General features: G+C 46.2%; 1 protein-coding gene across 1 annotated transcript; it reads right to left on the reverse strand.

Moving 5' to 3' along the window:
• Positions 1-2,100: 2,100 nt before the first annotated feature.
• F3 (coagulation factor III, tissue factor) lies at positions 2,101-13,836 on the reverse strand. The gene is made up of 6 exons (XM_090334231.1): positions 13,630-13,836; positions 12,718-12,823; positions 7,914-8,110; positions 5,176-5,354; positions 3,869-4,028; positions 2,101-2,320 (listed from the first exon to the last, which is right to left on the reverse strand). The coding sequence occupies exons 1-6, from the start codon at positions 13,727-13,729 to the stop codon at positions 2,190-2,192; spliced, it is 873 nt and encodes a 290-aa protein (XP_090190357.1). The 5' UTR covers positions 13,730-13,836; the 3' UTR covers positions 2,101-2,189.
• Between the last annotated feature and the right edge of the window lie 2,150 nt (positions 13,837-15,986).

Here is a 15,986-nt window from a genome sequence, read left to right on the forward strand (position 1 = left end):
GGGAACACACGAGCAAATCCAGGCTGAACTGGGGCTTTGCCACTGAGGACTTGCTCAGGTTCAGTGTGGGATGCTTCCCGGTACCCAGGACATCTGGATGGTTTTCCTAAATGGGCAGTCAGAGCAGTTGTCTGGCTCAGGTAGGTGCCACAACCTCATTGTCATCTCTGTTCTGCATCATGGCTGGGTGCAGTTGTACAGCCTCCTACAGCAGTGCCTGCAGCAGCCACATGCCATCCTGTCCTCAAAGGCCTTCACTACAGAAACTTCACCCCACTTATTTCCTTTTGCAATCCAATCTAAAGACAAAAATCCCCTTTTCTTCATCTTTCACTTATTCCCCACGGAGAGAGATCTCCAAGGCAGCAATAGATTGCAAGTTATTTTCTTCTTTTCCTGGAAGATTTCAGCTCTGCTGCTGCATGGGACTTGTGATATCTCCCAGTAGGCAGAGGATTGGCATGACATATGTGTGAAGTCGACAATGGACCAATGCACTGCAGCAGTTGAAAGACATGACTTAAAGCTTGAAGCTTGCTGCTGCCTGTTTTCAGTAGATGTTTTGGTTTTCCCTCTGCCACAACCCAAGGGGAGACTTCTGCTTGGTTTGAGGTCTTGCAATGTTGAAGGCACTGTGAGGAACTATACTGGAAACACACAGCCCTCTGGTGTCCGAAAATGAACAGACACACAAGAGGTACAGGAGATTTCACCAAGGCATTTTACTTTTGTGCAGAAGAATGGCCTATCACCCTCCCCAGAGCTAGGCAGGCACACCGGACAGGGTGGTCTGCTTGGTTTTTATCTGAGCCCAAGGGGTGATGCTGTCCCTCCCTCCTGTTGCTAAGGAGTCAGGCTCACTTTTTCTTTATTGGTTACCAAGGTAATAGGGTAGTATAAGCAAGTTAGAAAGCACTCTTGTCAGTGAAAGGTCCCTAGCGGGGTATAGGAAGCAAAGCTGGCTGGCAGGGGGCTTGCATGTTTCCAGTTGGAGGTTGATAAAGTCAGTGGAAAGGTCCCACTCTATTTTTTCCTTCCACTGGTACCCTTAACATGGCTGGTTACAAACACCACAGATGACAATTAACACTGAAGTCAAGAAGCAAATAGTACCAGGAACTATCAGTATCAGAAAATATCAGTATACCAGTGGTGGCTAGTTACAAGGTGGAGACATTTTAGTTAGACAGAAAAGATTGCTTCTTCCCACAGGAATATTTACTGACAGTTGCTAAAATGTGACACAAGTGAAAAATGCAGAAATGTAATATGGTAGTGAAAGATTCAGGATTATTCAGCAGCAGAGCCGACCAATGTAAAAGCCAAACCATTAATAATAAAGACAAGATAGAAAAAAATACAACCATTTCAATTTCACTGTTTATATAAAAGTATATTAAATAAATATCTCCATATATACAAATAGCACCTACATAAATAGAATATCCCCATATACAAAACCTTTTTAAAAATTATATAAATATGTACAGTGTTAACCATACAATCTTTAAGTACCTTAAATCATAAACTCTGTAGTTTCTTTGTAATAATAATCTTACAAAAATATTATTAGCTGTCAAAAGTTGATCAACACCATTTCAGTCAGTTAAAGTGCTAAATTGTGATGCATATAAGAAAAGTGCCCAAAGTAAAAATCCCCTTACATTACAGAGATCAATATAAAAGTCTGACAATTTCTTTTAACTTCCAAAAGTATTCCTAGGGGAAAAGAAATCCCCAAACCCAAATGCCATGTTACAAAAAGATGGAGATTAGAACATTCAACCCACTTTCAATTTCATTTTCCCACAGCCTTTGAAGTCAGTTTCACAAAACACTTCCTAGGAAATCTGCCCAAGATACCTTCCAAGCGTATCTTTCCTGTGGACGCTTGACTGCATTCTTCTATTCTACAGAATAGACCATCGAAGGTGTGATCTGTGCAAAAGCTGCCATAGTGTGAAAAATGACAACTTCCGAATGAGTTGTACCGTTGGTTAGATTGCAAAAGAACAAACACTGCTGTCACGATCAGAATGCGGACTGTAGTGAACAGGTCACAGAAGGTGCTTTTGTGAGGCCCAGGGCCATCGTGCTCTCCAATGCTCGCTGTGTTTCTGTGTATTCTAGTCTCACGTGCTCCCGGCCCCAGTGCTGGGGCAGCGGGTGCAGCCTCGGCCACACTTCCTCTATGCCACGTTGAGCGGTGAGTTCTCCCCACTCCTCCCCTGCCGGCTTCTTCTGCACTTGTACAGGGAGACAGACAGGACAATGATCAAGACGAGCGCCATAATGACCACTGCTCCCACGAGGAGCATTTCTGCAAAACGAAAAGCACCAAGTCAGTTGGAAATCTTGTGGAGCACTACGTGGAATTCAGAACATGAACCCCAGATTACATAATCCCGGGCTTTATAGATGCAATTTGAAATTTTTTGCTTCCACTTTCCACCGAACTTAGGTTTGGAAAGAATTTCTCAAAGCCTCAATGTCAGAGAGGAATTGACAATGGCTCAAGCATTCAAGTGGCCACTTAGTGACGTCTGCAGATGAGAAAAGACACACGTAGCCAGAGGGAGGAAGACTGATGGGAGCACGTGGTAAAATTGCAGCCATCTGACAAAAGGACCATAGGACAAGGTGAATAGTAGAGACCAGGAGGTGCCCCCCAGGACCCTGGTGAATGAAGAAGGGACCAAAGCTAGTAGGTGAGGAGGTTTCCTGACAGAGGTGGCCTGTCAGACACCCTCTGAGGACATATTTTGGCTCACCGGAGAAGCAGAACTTGATTGCCTACAAAGGCGGAGGTAGTAGAATTAGAGCAGGGCTTTTAAATAAAATTCTTAAAATACTTATTTATTTCCAGTCCCTGGGCTTGAACTCTGCGCCTGGCTACTGTCCCTGAGCTCTTTTTGCTCAAGGCTAGCTCTTGAGCCACAGAGCGCCACTTCTGGTTTTCTCGGTGATTAATTGGAGATAAGAATCTCATGGACTTTCCTGCCCTGGCTGGCTTCCAATGGTGATCCTCAGATCTCAGCTTCCTCAGTTGCTAGGATTATAGAGGTGAGCCACCAACTCACTGGAGTGCAGGTACAGAGGCTTGAACTCAGGGCCTAACCCTCTTGCTTGGCTTTTCTGCTCCAAGACAATGATCTGTCACTTGAGCCACACTTCCACTTTCAGGTTTTGGGTTTTTGTTGGTTACTTAGAGATAAGAGTCTCAAGAGGGGCTCCAAAGTGCAATCATCAGCCTCCTGAGTAGCTAGGATGATAGGTGTGAGCCACTGGTTGTTGGTCAGAGCAGGAGCTTTAGGATGGGGGAATGTGAAGAGTGGGGAAGGTTGACCCTGGCAGGCAGGATCAAGGGAGACAGAGCCTTCTGTAAAAGCAATAGCTGGGGAGAATATTCCAAGGGTGTTTGGATTTTCAAGCCTTCTCTTAACAAGGATCTGGGTCATTGTTAAGAACCCCAGACTCTTGTTCCTCTGAATGCACTCAGAGTACTTTGCTGGAAAGCCTGAAGGGCCACATATAGGTTTCCTGTCCCAGGCCCAGGTGTGGAGGTCACAACTGCAGTGTCTGGGTACACATGTGCAAACAGCTCGTGGCAATAGCCCACTGAGATAAGTGCATCATCCTGCAGCTGCTTCAGAAATCACCCACTGGGGTAGAACACAGGAAGGAAAACAATGCCAGGGCAATCCTGACTTCATGCTAAAACTAAATATAATCTGTATCCAAAGAGAACCCAAAGGAAAGACAGGTCCCGAGGCAGCTTCTCCCTTAGTGCTTAAACAACATCAGGACGTGATCGGCCCCCAGTGGGCAGCCCATGCCCCCTGGGCTAATGACAAGCAGTGCCACTGACCTCTGAACACACCCTTCTCTGAGCTGGTGCACTCAAAGTTGCTTTCTGGACTCTTCGGGTTGACTTTTCGGGATAGAATCACAGCTTGAACACTGAAGCAGTAGCCTTTTCCTTCATCCACATCAACCAGAAACTCATTAGTGTTTGTGTTGGCTGTTTTCTATGAAAAGAGAAGGAATTCTTAATTCAACCTTAAATTCTTTCTCTCTATTCAATCGCTGTTGAAGTCGGAAGCCGGTAGCTCACATCTGTAATCCTAGCTACTCAGGAGGCTCAGATTTGAGGACCATGGTTCAAAGCTAACCCGAGCATAAAAGTCCATGAGACTTTTATCCCCAATTCACCATCAGAAAACTAGCAGTGCTGCTGTGGCTGCTAGTGCTGTAGAGCCTTGAGCTGAAGAGTTAGGAACAGCACCCAGGCCCAGAGTTCAGGTCCAATGAGTGACCAAAAAAAAAAAAATCACTGTTGAAGTTCAGACTGAGATGTAAGCAGAGCTCTGTACAGTGCTGTGGGCACTACAAGCCACTGGGCTAATGGACTGGCCAAGGCTGACAGAGTCCAGCCCAATAATTTAACAGATATTAAACTGGAGGGCTGGGGACATCATTTAGTGGTAGAGAACTTGTCAAGCATGCACTATCTTGAGCAACCATCTCCAGCATCTCTATCTCTCTCTTTCTCTCTCTCTCTCTTTCTCTCTCCCCCCTCTCTTACACACACACACACACACATACACACACACACACATACACACACACACACACATTTTATTTTTGTTCCAGTCCTGGGCTTGGGCACTGTCCCTGAGCTTTTTGTAGCACCCTACCACTTGAGCCACAGCACTACTTCCAGCTTTTTTTTTTTTTTCCTCTGACATAACAGTCTCCAGCCTCTCCTGACCAGGCTGGCTTCGAACTGTGATCCTCAGATCTCAGCCCCCTGAGGAGCTAGGATTACAGGCGTGAGCCACCAGCACCCAGACATATACACTTTACTTTTAAGAATTAAAGGAAGGTCAAATTTGCCTTAGGGATCCTCAAGTGAGATCTTTCTTGTGAGAGGTGACTGGGCATCAAAGATGGTCCGGGCCCTAGCTGAGGACCAGGCCCAAAGTCGTAGGCAGCTGAGAATTATGGGCAGAGCCAGGACCTGGTGCGAGGCCTCCACGTGCCCATATCCCCCTTACTGCTTCACACTCTAAGCCACCCTGCCAGATTTGAACTGAGAAAAAAGTGGGCCGTGGAAATCAAAAATCTATCAATTAAAAAAAGGCATTAAAAAAAAAAGCAGAAAAAAATTCTTACCTTTCCTGTACTTGAAGCTTTCCAATAATAAAGTGTATAACTTAACTCTTTGCCAAAAACATCCCGTAGACTTAGGAATGTGCCATTGTTCCTGACTAACGTGCGTGATTCTTGCACTGTCACATTCAGTTTTGTCCCAACTTGTTCAAAACTCTGTATTGTTGGCTGTCCAAGTTTTGCTGAAATGTAGAGAAAGAGCTTGGGTAGAACCAAAGAATTCTTTATAGCATAAACCTCATCCAATAATCACAATTAATAATATCACTTTTTTATATAAAACCCCGGCACAGAATTCACTGGTAGGGTGCCATCGCTCTGGTGGGCCCCAAAATGGAATCCTAAGACAGTCCCCAAAAGTGCCAGCCACAGGGAGGAAAATGGGAGCCTCAGATAAAATTTTAAATGTTATTCTAGTCACAGAAGAGTAAGTAAAAAGGCCACGTATAGAGGAAGAGATCCAGAGCATTGGCAAAAAGAAAAGAAAAGAAAAGAAACAGCAAGACTCCATCTTAACCAAACATGCAGGCACATTTGCGTTATTCCAGATCTGAGGGAGGGAGGAGGCTCACAGTCTGAAGCTGGGCCTTAGGCAAACGATGATACCTTATCTGAAAAATAACTTGAAAGCTAAAAGGGTTGGAGGTGTGGCTCCTATGTAAGGAACACACTTGGCTGGCACACTCAAAGCTCTGTTCAAACCCCAGTGCAGAGAAAAACCAGGAAGAAAGAAAGGAGCTGAGGAAGTTAATTATCATACTCTAATGCATCTGGAATATCGTCATTTTAACAGGTAGTCTGCAGAAGCACTTGTGTAGATATTCTAACATTTTTTCACTATTCAGTCTGTATTTTACACAGACAGCATTCGCTGTATTTCAGATCTATGGCTTATGTTGTTATGACTCCTAGACTGAACCAATGCAGTTGTGCAAGATTCCTTGTTTAGGTACAGCACACCATTTCCTGCACTGTGCAAATGCCCAGGAAATGTCCAGGATACATCAAAGACTCCGTTTTAACTGCGTGGTTTCAGCAAAAGCTTAATCATCTCATGTGCTTCGGCTGACGGATGGAACAAGCACTCCAGTCATTTAACAGCCATCCTATGTCAGCCCCTGGGCGAAGTGTATGTGTGTGGGTGTTTACACAAAATCCACAGAAAATACTGTTATGGACCAATACAGGATTTGAGTTGAATTACAAAAACTCAAGAACTGCAAAAGGAAACCACGAGTATGTCCTCAGTCAGGGGAGAATGCTCATCAACAGTCCTGCCGTTGCTGGAGTTGTATGTCTTAAGACACACAAGAATTAAAGAGTTTGGAGCCCGGAGTTTGGCCCAGTGGTAGAGTGCTTGCCTAACATGCACAAAGACCCAAGACCGGGGTTCAATTCCTTTGTACCACATACACGGAAAAAGCCGGAAGTGATGCTGTGGCTCAAGTGGTAGAGCTCTAGCCTTGAGAAAGCCCAAGGGCAGTGCTCAGGTCTCAAGTGCAAAGCCAGAACTGGCAAAAAAAAAAAAGAATTAAGGAGTTTGAAGACAGGGTCTTGCCCATGGAGATACAGGGAAGGATGCTGCTATTGCATAGTTAGATAGCAGGGAAAGTGCCAGAAGGAAAAGGTTGGCGGGTTGTCTCTCACCCATCTTGTCACCATCATGACCTGAAGAAACTGTCCTCTGCCACAGGGTGGTCACAGGGACACCAGCAAAACCTAGGGGGACAATTCTTCACTCCAGCCAGCAGGCCTCAAAGAGAAGCTGGTTTTAGTTTATTTATATTCTTCTAAGGAACTGGGACCATACTACCTTGCCAAAGTTGCTCTTTTAAGATAGGGCCTCAGCATGTTATTTTTTGTTTTTATTTTTGTCTAGGAGATCTTCAAACCTGATCCTCCTGTCTCTACCATCTCAGTAGCTACAACTACAGTTATGTGGCATCGCGACCAGTCCTCGGGTCTTCTTAATATGATGCAAACGTTTATAAAAGATCTAGCTTTGAATCATAGTGGTAACAAAAACAATTGGATCTCCCTATTTGATAGGAGATCTTGTTATTAGATTCTTGGGCAGCTCGCAAGGGCAAAAGTGAGGAGGAAAGCAGCCTCTGTTTTCAAGACAAGCATGAAGGAGGAGAGCTGACAGGTGCCGCTGGCATGCTATGGGACTCAGACATAATTTACTAAAGGTAAGGCTAATAGCAGGCTCATGGGCTTTCCCGTGGGCTCATGCCGATGGGGGAAAACCCTGCACTGGATTCCCGAGGATCCAAAATTCAGGATGTGCTAGATCCTGACAGAATATCCGGAGGAAAAGCCCAAACCTCAGTCTTGGTGTTTCTACCCCTCCTCCCCTCGTCATGCACCACACTTCAGCCCATCATGGATGAGTAAGGACTGAGGGACAGAAGAGAGGAGAAAAAGAGACTCGGTGACATCATTGTTATGAACTGAACATTCACATTCTGTAACCCTCCTTACCACAGCTGGAGGGAGGGAGGAGGGCTGCAGTCCTTGCCAAGCTCAGTGAGAGAGAGAGAAAGAGAAGGGGGGGGAGAAGAAGAGGAAGAGAGATTATGTATACACACAAATACACGCATACACTAATAAGTACTTATAAAGTATATAACACAGTGTCTATTTTTAAATTGAGTGGCCCATGGGGGAGAGGTCACAAGGCACAAGGACATTCAGAAACTTAGAAGAAGATGGAAGGTATTACAACCCAGGCTGCTTACTGTCCAGATAAGGTGTAAACTTTGGGGAGTTTGCTGTAGGAGGTTCCTCAACAAAACTTGTATTGAAGCTCCTGGGCAGGTGAGACTGGACCCGGGCCTCATATGTCTGGTATATGTCTTGTACAATCTCATCTGTAACGTCACACTCTGTGCTGGTTGTGGAGAAGCATTTGTTTTTCCAGTCTCCGTTTCCATAGCTGGAGAAAGGAAGGAAGAAAAAAGAAATGGAATGTGGAACTGTGTTTCTAGCATCTTCCCCTGCCCACCCTGAGGAGGCAGAGCAATGATGCAAGCCCTGCTGGCTCTGTCCTTATCCCTAGTCTTACAAAATGAAATTGGGTGACTTGATTCCCCACCCCTCAAATCACACAGCTGGACCTGGGGCCAGATAGCCGTTTGACTCCGAGGTCTGCACTTTTATTAAACATCACCCTCAGAATGGTGGCTTGTCAAGATTGGTGTTAGAAAGCAGTTTTCCATTAAGCCCCAATTATTTATTACAGTCTGCATATTAATTGATCATATTAGTTAAGTTAGTTTGTTCCATCACATTCTATAGTCTATAGAAGTAGGCAGTAATAAAGTCTACCAAATACCATAATCTATCTATAATTATAGTCTGTCATGATCATTATTGGCATGGTTATTAATCATTTATTAACTCTTCTATATGCCAGGTATAATACTGGGCCCTTTATACATGTTAGTTCATTTGGTATAATTCTTCCAAGAAGATACTGTATATATATAATTTATAATGTATTAAATATATGGTATATAAATTTGTAATATAATATATAAAATATGTTTATAATATGTAAAAAGTATAATTTTAGCATATCTATTACATTAGATAATTTATTTTTTACATGTGCAAACATGGAAGCTCAGATACATTAAGTAACTTTCAAGGTCACGTAGCTGAGCAGTGGCAGAGCTGGGTCAGTTTGCCTTACTACACGCCAACCTAAATGTAAAAGGATGTGAATACATCAACTGATTAGAGAATAAAATCACAGGTAGTTCTCATCTAATGAAGTTGGAAGCTACAATGTTTTCTCTATTTTTATTTCTGGCAATATGGAGTTTAAATTCAGGGCCTTGCTCTTTCTTGGGAGGTACTCTACCACTTTAGCCATATTCACAGCGAATTTGTTTTTCTTTAGTGTTTAGAGGTCAGCCATGGAGTTTGAGCCTCCTACCTATGTGTATCGCATATCTGGAATTACAACTACCTGTAAAACACTAGATCTAGACCATGTCTTTCTTTTCTAAAACTTCATTGAGGAAGACATGATTTAAACAATTCTTAAAAGTGCAATTCTTCTAAAGAACCCAATCATGGGACAAGTATTATTGTCCCCTCATAGGCATTTTTCTTTCCACACTCACTAAGTGACACAAGTCATTACTTTGCCCTTATACACAGGTTTGCCAGAGTTCCACTCATCACCCAAGGCAGACGCCACCTCTATTTTGTCCAGACCTCTGCAGCTCACCTTGCCTGGCACTGATCTCTCTCCCTGCCAGTCCCTTGCCTGTCTTGGCACAACCCCTTACCCCCTGACATTGAAGAGTGGTGTGATTTCCTTTGTAGTAGAGGTCCTGACGTGGGCTTCCTCCCTGCCTAGGAGCCCAAATCTATGCACAAGAGGCATACTTAAATGTGGCTCTGTAACATAAAGAACCAGCCCAGAAGAATCTGGATATGTTTATTCTTTATCCTAAAACCCACAGATTGGTATTGGGATATTTTGGCTTGCTTTATATTTTGTCTGTGATAAGGAGAGAGGCTATTTTGGTCAGAATGACCTAAAATACACAGTCATTCTATCTTTTCCATATCAAAAAGGAAAGAGGCATGTAATGACTTTCCTGTCACCAGGACTGGCAGGACTCGGCCAGCTGGGCTCAGGCGAGGACTCAGTGTAAGGGACGTGGGCTCTGGTGCCGCCAGCTCACAGGCAGAATCATGTACTACATGGCAAAATTTAGCACAAGAACCCATGTCACCCAGATCCTGTGTCGACAGGTTATGAAGGGCAATTCTCCTGTGAGAGCCTCTGAATTTATGAGAAACGCCTTTGAGGTTCCTCTAGATACTGCAAAACCACAAATTGGACAATTAACTAAAACATTCCAGTAGAAAAGAGATGGCCATAAAGCAACTCTCTGGACGCCTTTGAAATTTTGCTTTAGAACTCAGCACGTTCCCATTTAGTCAGTTAGACCTAAGTCATCAGCTTTCCCCCAATTCCCACTAAGATCAGCTTTTCAAGTGCAAGAGATTAGGTTTGGTAAGTGCTTCCCTTTGACAGGCCAGTGCCAGGAGCCAAGCTTTGGTTTAGGAGAGTAAATGTATTTCCTTGAGGGAGGGAAACAGAGAGGGAGGGTAGCCCACTGGGAGAAGTGGCAGCCAAGATTCCCTTCCTCCCCGCTCTGGAGCCTCTGGCCTAGCAGAGCTCCCTGAGAAGGTGACAATGCAGGACACATGCAGACTGCCGTCCCAGGCTTCCAGGGGGCTCTCACTATCAGTAGAGAGGGCATAAATCCCTCGCTTCCCACAGCATCACTTTCTTCATCTTAGAAAAATAAGAAAGACTGCTAGGAGCCTCTTAGCCCAGGAATCCCCCTTTTCACTGGGGAGTACAGGTGAGGCTCAGCAGTGGTTACCCACTCCTGGGCACTCCTGGCTGGCAGCCAGCTGGAACTCCACTGGCTGGGTGCTGGGGATCCACGTGCACCTCTTTGGGTTGCGTCCTCCCCTCTCATGTTTGCAAATCAGAAGCAAGATCATTTAAATAAAGACAATCTTGGCTGGAGCATGGCCTAGTGGTAGAGTGCTTGTCTAACATGCATGAAGCCCTGAGTACCACCTATGCAGAAAAAGCCAGAAGTGGTGCTGTGGCTCAAATGGTTGAGTACTAGCCTTGAGAAAGTGCAAGGACAGTGCCTAGGCCCTGAGTTCAAGCACCAGGACTGGCATTAAATAAATAATGACAGTCTTAAGCAGCTCAAGACCTTTGAGTTAACAAAGGCCTTTGTTTCATATATGCATATCATAAATATACTTTATTTCTAGGTATTTCTTCACATACTTAGCCCTTCCCAAAATGTAATTTCACTGTCTTCAGGTCAACTTCATGTTTGTAACAGAGAAATTTCACAACTTATTCTTTACTAGTAAGAATGTGAACTGACAAGTTTGACCATAACTGTAGTCAATATTTTGGGCTATGAAATTCCTCTTTCTCTGTCTGTCTGTCTGTCTGCCTGCCTGCCTGCCTGCCTGTCTGTCTCTCTACATACATACATACATACATACATACATACATACATACATACATACATACATATCAATACAGGGAGGCACACACCCAAGTTTGCTTCTGCGTGCATTTGGCAATCGACATGGAGTTCATTTTGCAAAACAAGACTATCCACCTAAAAGAATTATCTGCATACCTACGAGTTTGCAATAGACACTATAAAAACCTTGACACAAGTAAAACAGCGGAACGTAAAAGCATCTTTAATTACTGCCAGGGACACTTTGTGTCTTTTTACCATTGCTGTTAAAAAATGATTACCACAAGCCGTATGCCAGTGGCTCACACCAGTAATCCTAGCTATTCAGGAGGCTGAGATCTGTGGATTGTGGTTCAAAGCCAGCCTGGTACTAAAGTCTGTGAGACTCATCTCTAATTAACCACCAGAAATCCAGAAGTGCCGCCACTGTGGCTCAAGTAAGTGGTAGAATGTTAGCCTTGAGCTGAAGAGCTCAGGAACAGCGCCCAGGCCCAGAGTTCAAGCCCCACAGCACCCCTCCCCCTCCAAAAAATTATCATACTAGCTGCCGTCTTTCTCTTTCTTTCTTTCTTTCTTTCTTTCTTTCTTTCTTTCTTTCTTTCTTTCTTTCTTTCTTTCTTTCTTTCTCCTTCCTTCCTGTCCCGGGGCTTGAATTCAGGGCCTGATCACTATCCTTGGGCTTTCTCAAGGCTAGAGCTCTACCATTTGAGCCACAGCACCATTTCCTGCTTTTTCTATGTATGTGGTACAGAGGAATCGAACAAGGGTCTTTGTGCATGCTAGGCAAGCACTCTACCACTAGGCCAAACTCCTGGCCCCATGCCTTCTATTTCTTAAGATCTCAATCAAGACTCCTTAAAACCCTCAGAAACCCCAAGTTTGCCAGTGGTGAAAACCATCATGGAAAATATGGGCCAATCCATGGACATTAATGGGTTGACGACTGAATTACCTGTTCCTGGGGAGAGCTGTCAATCAGAGGTGAGGTCTTGAAAGGACCAGGCAGCCCACACAGTTGTTGGCACTGTCAAAGGCTTTTTTTCTGTGCCTCAGTGACTCAGAAATGTGGCCTTTTCCAACTCCTTGTATGGAGTCAAATTTTGATTCATGGAATCTGGAGATTAATGAATCAAACACTGCTTCAAGGTAGCACATGCCTTGGAATTCCTCCCCTGCTCATGGTACGTGCAGCTCACAGACTAGACAGTTACGGGCCACATAAGGACACTTCGGCTGATCTTTGTCTCTGAACCTGCAGCACATTAGAATCTTCCTATCACTGCCAAAAACCATTTCAGTTTAAGGTTCAGAAGTGTTATCAGCTTGACAGAATATAATACAGGACGGTAGATCACCATGAATTCCCTTTTCTTTATCACCTGCTATGTAACTGGATTTAATAAACACCTCTGAAGACATCTAGCCCAGAAGAGGAATGTGAAAAACAAAATATTCTCCCCCAGCCAAGCTTTTTTTTTTTTTTAACTTAGCTTACCTTATCTGAACAGTGTAGACATGATTGATGGGTTTGGGTTCCCACTCCAAAATTGTCTTGAAATTAATTGATTTCCAAATTAAATTATATGCCTTATCAGGGGTGCCTTGGGACACAAAGAAACAGCTATTATTAACACGTACCTCCCACTCCATGCCCTTGTACTGGCTGGATAAAAACACCTTCCCAGTCTCCACCACCATCCACTTAGATTTTTTTTTTTCAATCACAGTAACTGCTACTTATCAAGAGAGAGAGAGAAAAAAAAGAAATCTTTCCATGTAGTAGTTTGTGGACCCAGATTCCTATCTTATCACCTATGAAAACAGACAAGGGTCTTGAAATCCCTGTTACATCTTGGCCTGTGCGCCATTGCAGAGGGGGTCGGTGTGGGGGGTGCTGAGACTGGTTGCTTGGCACAGAAGAATTTAGGCTCAACTCAGCAGGGCCAGACCCCAGGAAAGGTTAGGAAAAGGGCAGACCTCACACGCTGTGAGGAGAGGTAGGAATGCATACAAACGAAAAGCACAACCATCTTGAGCTATTCCACTTTAATATCTAGAAAGTCTCTGTCCTCACATGTCCTCAAATGTGGGCGCAGGGCACGCCGAATCTGAAACGTCGGCCGCCCACAACTCAGTAGTCACGACCCCGGAGCCAAGGTCGCCACTCACTACAGGCAAGTTCTTGCCCCAATTAAATCCAGAGCCAGACACCACTTCCCGCACCCAGCATGGGCGCACGGGCCAGCACCTCTAGGGCAGCGGGGGTCTGGGGCGCGAGCGACCTGACCCATTCCAGCCCAGCCGGGTGAGGGACGCGGGAGGGGGGCACTCAGGGGTCCCCCGGAGAACCAGAGCAGTCCACTGCCATCCCGGAGCGCCCCGAGTTTCCAGGGACGGTGTCACTCACCTGCAGCCCCAGCCACCTGGGCAAGAACCCAGCCAAGCAGCAGCGTCCGAGGGACGGCGATCTCAGGCTGCAAGAACCAGGGCCGGATGGAGACTTCCATGTCCCGGGGCAGGCGGGGAAATGCTGGGGGATCCGCGGCGGAGGCTGCCGCCTGGGGCAATCGAAGGAGATGAAGGGGTGCGGGGAGCCCCGATTGTGTCCGAGCCCGCGTGGGGCGCGTTATGAAGGGCCGGGAGGCCGCCCGCGCCTCCGGGACCCCGCGAGGCTCCCCAGGGGCTCCTCCCACCTCCCCGCCCCCCGGAGCCCCTCCCACCCCGACCGCCCCGCCCCTGGGGATCTCCCCCCCCTCCCCCCGCCTCCTCACCTCCGGTGCCCGCCCCGGTCACCCACGGCGGCGGAGGTGGATGGCCCCGGGCCACTCCACACCCCCGCCCCGCCCCTGCCCCCAGGAAACCCCGGGACCCCGCAGGGTTGACTCACGCGTGATTCAAACAGCCCGCCGCCCCAGGCGCGGGCGGGACCAGGTGTTGGGGGCCGGGTCGCCCCGCTGCCAGCCCCGGTGTGGCCCGCAGATCTGCTGGAAGAAGGCGCGGGCGCGCGGAGCGCCCCGGCTCCGGGCCGCCATGCGCGGCCACTAGGAGGCAGCGCTGGCCTGGCCAGCCCAGGGACGGCCCGGACGAAATTCGGTATGAGGCTTGGACCCTGGGCCGTGGAGGACCCCCTGCCTCGAGGCTCGGCCACCCGGCGGGGGTGGGCAGGGGAGATGGGCAAGTTGCTCCCCTCCCTCCAGCCACTCCTCCTAACCACTCCCTGGGCGCTGTTGCCCTCCCGCTGGTGCAGGCAGGTGCCTACCCTCTAAGATCCATCCACACATGAGAGTCCACAGTGCAAACTCGTGGGATCATCACGTTTGCCAAAACGAATGTCAAGAAGCTGGAACAATGCTGGGAGCCTGGTGGCTTACCTCTGTAATCCTTGCTACTTAGGAAGCTGAGATCAGAGAATGGAGGTTCCAAGCCAGCTCCGGCAAGGAAGTCCATGACACTTATATCTGCAATTAACCAACAAAAAAGCCAGAGTGGAGCTGTGGCTCAATGGTAGAGCACCAGCCTTGAGTGAAAAAACGAAGGGACAGTGCCCAGGCCCTGAGTTCAAGCCCCAATACACACACATACACGCACACAGAACTTACATGAAGGGAGAGGAAGGGGGCACAGTCATAGCCTCGGTGTGCATGTGAAATATGGAACAAAAAATGTGATTGGTAGGGAACGGGAGAACAAAAACAAGGGTGACTGATCAAGATGTATATATAGCACACTGAAATGGACATGTTAAATCAAAACCCCCTTGTACAATCAATCTAGGGACTGACCCTCGCCCACATGGTCCAGCCGGCAGCAGGGATCCGAGCAGCAGCCTGGATCCTGGCCCGCTGTCCCTGAGACTTCTAGTTTGCAACTTCTGCAGCTCTGAGCTTCCAGAAAGGACAGTTCTCACATTAGAGAAGGCTGCTGTGGGTTCCAGAAAGTTCCATCCAAAGGCAGAGAAACCAAAAACGATAGTGAAAAAGAAAGGGCATTGGATTTTGTGGCCACATTCCCTCTCCCCCTTTCGTCTTCCTTTTTAGTCCTGCCCATGTGCTGGGAATTGAATCGAGTTCTTTCCACATTCTAAGCACACCTCGACTGCGGAGCCACACCCCAGCCCACTAATTGGAGGCTTTGGTTTTTCTGAGTTATTTTCTGGCTTCCCTTTCTGGGTTTTGCTGTGAAGTGGTCAGGTGTGAGGAAGTTAATTATCCTATCATGTGGCATTGTACACTGCTGTATTAAAGTATCTCCCATCATTAATTTCTTCCTGCTCCTCTGTCTCTACTTCCTCCTTTTTCTTCTCTGTAGATGCCTATAAGACGGGGCTGGAGAAGTGAAGTTTCTGATTACACTATACACGCACTTCCACATAGCATGTTGAGCCATACGGTTATAACATTCATTTTAAATGAAAGAAATGGCTCAATTTTGTTTTCTCCATGTATCCAAGCTGAACCAGCAAGGCTTTGCAGTCTTTCCTAGAAGTGGAAAACTATGCTTTTAAAAAAAAATTAATTAGTACAAACCTTGGACTCTCCCAGCAGAGAATTACTATAGCTCAAAACCTAGATACATAAGGCCATATAGGATGAGGCTAAATGAAAGGACCTCCAGGATATGGAAACAAGAGCCATATAATGTGAGATTGTTGTTCTTATTTATCTTTTTTGTTATTCCTTGGTTATTCTCGTATTGTTACAGTGGTATATTGTATATACGTTTATTTTTTTATTTGAAGTAGGAAAGGGAAGAGGAAAAACAAGA

Source organism: Megascapheus bottae, chromosome 6, assembly GCF_031878675.1.
Source record: "Megascapheus bottae isolate mThoBot1 chromosome 6, mThoBot2.hap1, whole genome shotgun sequence".
Classification (NCBI taxonomy): Eukaryota; Metazoa; Chordata; class Mammalia; order Rodentia; family Geomyidae; genus Megascapheus; species Megascapheus bottae.